The following is an 8,597-nucleotide window of genomic DNA, read 5'->3' as shown; positions in this document are numbered from 1 at the left end:
GGACCAAAAAAAAAAAAAGTGATATATCCAAATTTGTGATATAAACAAGTGGCTACTATTACAGTATATACAGAAATTTTTAAAATGTATTTAATCATAACAGAATAAAAAGAGAAAAAAAAACAACTTTTACTGCTATTTTGCTGAGTTTTCCTTCCATGTTTTTGCTTTGTTTGTCACTATTACACTCACTTTTTAATCACTGTTTCTGTATTTCAACTCACTTTTCTCACTTTTTTTGGAGGGAAAATGGCACTCTGAGCCTGGGTAGGCTGTGTAACAGTCACCATGCGTGCAAACTTACATCTGTTATGTGCCAGAGTTAAAGGAAGAGACTGGATTCTATAGGAAGGCTTCCACCTTCTTTGGATAGTAGACAAGAACACCATTGCAGTTGTTTGTGCTTGTCTCATGATCTGGTGATCATGAGACAAGCACAAACAACTTGATGATTAGTCTGAATCATCCAGTCTGGCCACCATTTGTGTGCCCTGACATGTCCACTGCCAACACTATCTTACAGTCACATCAGAATGACCATGTGTTGGGCAATTTGATGAACTGGCCATTCTTCATCCCTCAGCTCTGATGATGTGGCATTTGTCATACTCCATCAGCTGTATGTAATGTCTTTGGCTGTGTTGTATAGGTATGCCTGACAATCTAAGACTTCCAAACAACAGATAGACTGAGAATTCTGATGTTATCTGGGGTCACTGTCAACTGGGCTACTGCTAACTGGGTGCCAGACATCCAGGAAACAAAAAAAGAGATCAATAATAGACAAAAACAAATTTTTTACTGTTTTATTTATTAAAATAACCATTCTTTCCTATTGATCTACTTTTTGGTAAATTTAAATTTCATTTTTTAAGAAACAAATTAAATGAGTTAAAAGAATGTTTTTTGTAATTAACATATTTATGCATGTTACATACTTTATTTATTGATTTTTTTTTAAGTAAATAGAAAAGTCTCAAAAGACAATTGCTATCTACTGCCAAAATTAACAGAAAACAAGACAAAGTACATAGAAAGAAAGAAAACAATTATATAAAATTAAAAATACATTACATTAAATACAATATACGTTAAAACAAAAAAGTATAAAAGTTCTTTGAAAGAATTTGTTTTCGAAGAACTGCTTGTCTTCGATGTGCTATGTTATCCACTTCTGACATGCAACAATTAAAGATGCTACAGTATGTTGTTCCAAAGTGTTTCCTTTTCCTAAGTTGAAAATAACTCATAACTCATACTTCATAAGTCTTAACCATATTTTTCTAATCTTTACATAAATTAAATAAATAAATATTTGCTAAATTGTATATTTGCTAAGCATGCAAAGATTTTTAAGTTTCTTTTGTCCAGTTGTGTATCGTATTACCTGGTGTGCAATTGGATCACAACTGTAATCATTTACATATCAGTCTGAGACATAGCTATAGGCTAAGTTTTGCAGTAATCATACAATTCTGTCTGGTTGAATAACTTTTTTATAATGAGTATACAGTCAATTTGTGTTAATATAAATTGTTAGGGTAACAGTAGTTAAATAAAATTAAATTTATTAGCAAAAACAAACATTCTAAATGATTTCTCAAATCAAAGAAAATGAGGAGGAGACGATATTTGCCATTTAAGTGTAGAGTAATATATTAGAGTGGTTAAACAAAACATATTTCAAAGGTTAGTTTTAATATGATAATTATGACAAGAAGCAACATCTAGTGTTAAAAAATGTTAAAATATAATTTTATTGTTATATGATAAAAATTTAACAAAAAATTGTTTCTTGTATAAATTGTTTTGAAACATTTTATAAAATTATTTTTATTTTAATTAAATAGCCGAAAAATTCCTTGAATCTGTGGAAATAAATCAAAATTATCCAGTATTATTATTGCATTTAGTTGATAAGAGTGACTGTGATATGACAATTAGAATTGCTGGTTCAATTGTCTTCAAGAATTATGTAAAGAGAAATTGGAGAATAGTAAGTTTACTATCAATTTTTTTTTATTATGATTTTAAATGTAATTAATACATTAACTGTATATTTTTTTTAGATTGAAGATTGCTCTAATAAAATTCATGAAAGTGATAGAAATGCTATTAAAAATCTTATTGTGGGGTTAATGCTACGTAGTCCAGAACAAATTCAACGACAGGTTAGAAAATTCTTTAACTTATATAAAAGTAACTAAACTATTTTTAAGCAACTCTTTTGAAAAATAGTAAAGTTGAAAATATTATTTCATTTAAAAGTTCATATAATGTTAATTTCCATTATGGATTATTTTTTATTGAAAAACACTTAATGTAAAAACAGATTGTTGATGTAAATATATGTAAACTTTTATATATACAACTCCAACAAAAAGTTCAGACATCATGTTATTTTAATCAATTTCTAGCTTATCCTTCAATAATATTAAACAGAAAATTTTTGTACATTTATAATTATTTTATATTACTAAACTTTTATTATAATGAAGATTTTACATTAAAAATTTTCATGTTGATAATACATAAAAAAAGTTCTACAACATTGGAATTCAGTTAACACACATTCGAAATTCGTTTTTGTTCTTATGACATCATTGTTTTTACAAAAACGAATTTCGAATGTGTGTTAACTGACGTTCCAATGTTGTAGAACCTGAGGAAGGCTATTAAAAATAGCCGAAAGTGTTTGTTCTCTTATTTAATTAATTAAAGAAGTTGCTAGAAAAAAGAGTGGAAGGTGTTTTTAAACTTATTTACAGAAGTTCTAGTTTTCTGTGCATAGAATAGTAGTTTACCACCATTACAAACATTAGTTCTAGGAAGAAGTGAATTAAAACTACTTGAAGTAATCATATTTTTGATATCCACAACATTGTTTTCAAGCCAGCTTTTGGTAGTGATGAAAAAATTATAATAATAGTTTAGTAATATAAGTAGAAATCTACATTTATTTTTGATTTGACATTTTATGGATACATATAAAATTTAAAATGAGAACATTCATCCATAATAATAATAATAAAATATTATACATTGCAATTCATAGCTCTCTCAAAGCATATTATTATTTGTGCACAAACCCTAATAGGAAAAGATAAAAAAATATATTAAATGTTTTATTGAACTTTAGTTATAAATAAAGTAAATTAATATTTTCAGAATCATATCTACAATTTACTATTGTAATCTTTAATTACAAGAAAAATGTTAAGAATTAGAATTACAAGAATATAATTTTTAACACAATAATTTATTTGTTGTTGGCATGTTTTTTTTTATTGAAAATTATTATTGGAATTTTTTATAAGAAATATCTGAATTGAATTGTTAAATGGATTTATTTATTTATAATAATAATCATGTATTTGATATATTTTTAATTTAAGTGAATTTGACAATAATAATAATTTTTGTATTGAAAATTAATGTAGTTGAGTGATGCAGTCAGTATAATTGGCAGAGAGGATTTTCCTCAGAAGTGGCCTAACTTACTTCCAGAAATGATTAATCATTTTCAAACAGGTGATTTTCACATCATAAATGGAGTGCTTCAAACAGCTCATTCACTTTTTAAAAGGTAATTATTTCTTTATAATGTAAAAATCAGTAAGAAAAAACTTTATTATAGCCAAACAAAATTAATGTATGTATGTATGCATATATATACATTGTAATTTTTTTAAACTGTGGGCATGAAGAGGGTCTTTTGGCAATCTCATTATGGTTCTGCCAGATTCACAATGAGGCAGTCGCATAGTGAGGGACAGGATCCAACATACTTCGATGAACTTTCCTTGAAAAATTCTTGGGATTCTTTGGCATGTGGATTTAATCCAGGGTCTCAGAGCAGTAGGTTGTCATTCTAACCACTCTAACAACTCTGCCATCCAGTTGTCTGTACTTGTGTGTTTGTGATTTGTTAAAGAAAATAATAGAAACTATAATGACAATTATCAAATATTAAAATAAATTTTTAAATTGAAACACTTATTTTTTATTTATAAATGTTTTCTTTGCTATTAGAAGAAATATTTTTTAATTCAAGTGTTTGAATATCTGTGTTGTATGGGTGACAAAATTTGTACAGATGTGACATTTTAATTATCATCATAATATGCAGATGTTCCAATCTAAAACTTTGAAAATCTTTTCATCTGACAATGAAAAAGAGCAACACTGAAAATATTTAGATAAAAAATTACTTTTGACTTAATAAGGTACAGTTTTTTTAATTAAATAAGAAGTTGGCTATCAATAAATGATAGTTACCAATAACAATCATTATTATTTCATAATAATAATAATTTTTATTGGTAATTATGTTATTGAATAAAGCTTCTTTCTAAAAACATTAATTGGTAACTTCCACTAAGGTCTCAATGGTAAGTGGTTAACAAAGAAATTGAGATTAAAATATATCAAAGACAAGTCTGTCCAATAAGGAGCACCATTTATTTTGCATTTAAGACATTCACAGTAATGGCGACAGGCCTTCCTTTTTAGGCTACATGCCGCCAAAAGGTAAAAAAAAGTCCTTTAAAAAACACAAACATCCAATTAAAAGTAAAGGAATCGGTGACACAGACGTCTTACTTCTTATCCATCTGGCCAATGGGTGGTTCTGCTTTATATCTACTAAAAAAGCGCTGGAATATGTAGATTTTGAAGCTGACCCCTGGCGACGGTACATTTGAAATTTCTTTTTGTTGAATTTTTCCTTCTTACTTCTTATCCATTGGCCAGATGGATAAGAAGTAAGACGTCTGTGTCACCGATTCCTTTACTTTTAATTGGATGTTTGTGTTTTTTAAAGGACTTTTTTTACCTTTTGGCGGCATGAAGCCTAAAAAGGAAGGCCTGTCGCCATTANTCATATTTAGATATTTTTCATTTAGGTATACATTTGTAATAACATACATTTATTTGGAATATTTTCTTTTTCTATTAGTTATTTGATTACAGACTATTTCCCTTATATTTAATTACCGGTATTAATTTTTAATTATTGTTTAGTTCCAAAAAATAACTGCCAAGTTTGATCATGTGTTAAAAACTGTATAATTGAATCATTAACAATAGTGAAATAAATCATATGCATTTGATTAGACCCACAGGTTTTATTTACTCCATAGGCTCAAATACAGATTCCAGTTGCATTTAAAAAATAAAACCCATGTGGTTTATTCACATCATATTTCCTAAGCTACGGATTACTGTAAACATCCTATTGAAATTGTTTAAATTGTTCTGTTACATTTTTTATCTGTTGCTTTTCAGAATTAGTTTTTGGTTTTCATTCAACAACCCCTGCAGCCACTCATACCAACACATGCAAAAACTAATTTTGTAAAAATAAACCCACAGGCTTGAATATATTTACACTTCAAACAGATTTTAAAAAATAGACTGACAATGGGTCTATTTGAATGCTTGTGGTATAATTTTATACAAACATGTAAGAGGAAATTTGATTTTCCTACTTTAAAAAATGAAATATGAACATATTTTACAATAACAGAATTCTTTTTTATAAAACTGTCTTTTATGTTAAGACACAATATTTTCTAAGAAAAATAAAAACATACCATAAGTCAAATACTTTTAGAATTCAAAGAATTCGTTTTTTATACTTTCTTTTTTGATGTCTTTCAGAATGTGAATGATAAATAATAATCAGATTCAGCTTTCACAAGTTTTAATGTAGTTTACTGGGAGTTACAAATTTAATGATTTAACCAATTTTTTCAGTCTTAGGCAAACTGGAACAAAAAAATGTTCATTGCTTCAAAATGTGAATGTTTTTTTTTACCAGGTTTTAAGTAAGACATACTATATTTATTGAAATGAACTTTTGAGCTCATTTAATAAAAATAAAAAGTTTGTTAAGCACATGCATTATAAGATGTTTAATATTTTCTTAATGAAAATGTACACTTTCATATGCTATCTTGGGTGGTTTACTTGCTTGAATTATACAAGAACATACACACACAAAATACAGTGTAAATATAGATGGAAATAAAACAATTTATTTTCATCTATTTTTTGCCAAAACTGAACAACAAATTTCTTTTCTACCTGCTGAAAAACAGTAATTTATAGGACTATTCTTTCTCAACAGGATTCATTCTAGTTGCTAGATTCTCTTTTGATTCAAAAAATGGTAGATAGCCTTCACTGGTCTGTACAGGATCCAAAATATGTTTAAATCCTACAATAAATTTAGATTTAATATGAATATTTGAGATTATTTATGAAAATTTACTAATTTTTAATATATTTCACTTCATTGTTCAACATTAGGTTTATCTGGATAGTATTGTAATTTAAGCATTGGCATATCATTAAATCTAAATTGTGTATTATGTATTTGTAACAATTTACAAACCTATTAATTCAATTATGATATTATTTAACTAACTATTTCAAAAATCCATCATCATATAAACAAAAATTATTTAATTGTATTCCTGATGCTTTTGTGTTGGCTTTTCAATTGAGTACTTGAGTTTCTGTCTTCAATAGATTCTAATTAGTACAAATTAATAATAGAAGTATAATACACTGCTTTCTGTTAATTTCTCATACTCTATTTACACATTAATTTCTCTACTTAAAAGTCTGATAAGTAGAATATTTATTAATTTCCAAAATGTAAAGGAGGATGAAGAAGCTGGCTTGCTTGAACAGTTGAAATCTCAAATTTGTGATAACATTGCCCTTTATGCACAGAAATATAATGAGGAATTTCAAAAGTATTTACCAGAATTTGTGACTGCTGTATGGCATTTACTTACAAACACTGGAAAACAAGTGAAATATGATTTGGTAAGAATTATTTTTTGTAATTTTAATTATTGCTTAACAGTGTAATGTTAAACTAATAAAGATTTGTAATTTAAGGTGAATGTAAGGAAAATAGTATGTAATGCAAAAATGATATTTTCATAGTAGATTCAATTTTAAAGTAACTAGGGCACTGGATTTGAGATTTTATAAAAGAAGAAACTAAATTTTGTAAAAATTATGAAGCTAAAAGATTAAGATACTTTTTATGTTCGTTACTTTTGTATGCATTCTTAAAACAAGACAGTAGAATAACACTTTTAAGCCGCTTTAAAGCATTAAACCTTATTGATAGATCAGTGTATTTAAACTGATCTATCACTATTACTGTATCTTTATAATTTTTCAGGGCTGGTATCAAGCTTTAATTCTGACATTTAAGTTATAATTTACATTTAAGGAAATGCATTGTTGTATTAGAGCATAATAAATTATTAGAAACTGTTTATCACTGTTTTTTATAGTATAAATCAGTTATGTAATAATAGCTGTTTAAAAATTTTAGTTTTTGCTTGCTTATAATAATGTCTTATGTTTTAACTGGATGAAAACTATATTTAAAGTTTTCATCTAGTTAAACTTTATTNAGTAGGCATACACTCTTTTTTTATTTTTATTTTATTTGAATTTAGGAATCTTATTAATCAAAAAGTATAATAATTAGCTGGTGTTGTGTGTTCAGTAAATTAAGTTTATTTTGTACGTGGAAATGAAGTTTAGGTTAGAGATGAATAGTCTAAATGCTCATTTTTCTATCCAGTATTTAGAGATTGTGCATTCAAATTCTTGCTTAAATTGTTAAATTCTTACAAAATTTTCTAAATTATTTAATCAAATTCAAAATTAATTTCTAATCATTAATATTTACACAAGTTAGTTTCATCATTGTCGACTTTCAGACCAAATTTTGAGATTGATTAAAAATTAAGTATATTTTATTGTGAAAATGATTTTTTTTTTAGTTGTTTTGATAAATATATAAGTGAGTTCATGGTTGCTATATATTTGATTAGTACATTGTAATAAGTTCAAAATTGATCATAATTAATTTGATTATTTATTACTGTTTAATGATAAACATTTGAGTCAATTGAATAAATAAAATTCATGAACTTTAAAAAATTTACAAAAACATTTATAATTTTAAATAATAAAAGTAATAAATAATTTACAATTAAATACTATCGATAAATATTTTAATAGTATATATTTATTAAAATTTATAAATTGTTTAGGCTACAATGGGATTAGCAGAATCACACAAAAATAATCCAACAGCTCTGAAAGTCATATTTAGTTCATTAACATTAATTGCCAAGTTGTTCTACAGTTTGAATTATCAGGTAAATATATTTGTTAAAGTATTATTACAGTGAATTTTCTATATATAAATTTTCTGCTTATTGAAACAGGATTTACCAGAATATTTTGAAGATAATATGAACATATGGATGAAACATTTTTTGACATTGCTTACTACAGATCAAAAATTACTACAAACAAATGTAAGTTTTGATTAAATACTTTAGATTTTAGAAATCTTTTTTGTATTTTCTTATATTTAATATCTATTATTGACAGATTTTTTTATTAAGAAATTTTAGATCTTAAGAACTTTGGACTTTGTCAGATTTTATTGGCATGTTATACATAGTCTTATAAAGTTTAGATTTAATGTGATGACTATAAAGATGATTTTTTTAATAGAGTATAAATTTAGAGAATATTTCATGTATTTGATA

The 8,597-nt window shown here is 26.0% G+C and overlaps 1 protein-coding gene across 1 annotated transcript in view; it reads left to right on the top strand.

The window, feature by feature from the left end:
- Positions 1-8,597, top strand: part of LOC111618778 (exportin-2-like) — a 58,261-nt gene that overhangs the window by 15,474 nt on the left and 34,190 nt on the right. The window contains exons 3-6 of the mRNA XM_023360349.1: positions 1,851-1,996; positions 2,070-2,171; positions 3,441-3,586; positions 6,630-6,837. Coding sequence (XP_023216117.1) covers positions 1,851-1,996; positions 2,070-2,171; positions 3,441-3,586; positions 6,630-6,837 — 602 coding nt within the window. The remainder of the gene's footprint in view (positions 1-1,850; positions 1,997-2,069; positions 2,172-3,440; positions 3,587-6,629; positions 6,838-8,597) is intronic.

This window comes from Centruroides sculpturatus, unplaced genomic scaffold (genome assembly GCF_000671375.1).
Source record: "Centruroides sculpturatus isolate CEXI.00-Female unplaced genomic scaffold, Cexi_2.0 scaffold188, whole genome shotgun sequence".
Classification (NCBI taxonomy): domain Eukaryota; kingdom Metazoa; phylum Arthropoda; class Arachnida; order Scorpiones; family Buthidae; genus Centruroides; species Centruroides sculpturatus.
This window is presented reverse-complemented; position numbering and strand designations above follow the sequence as displayed.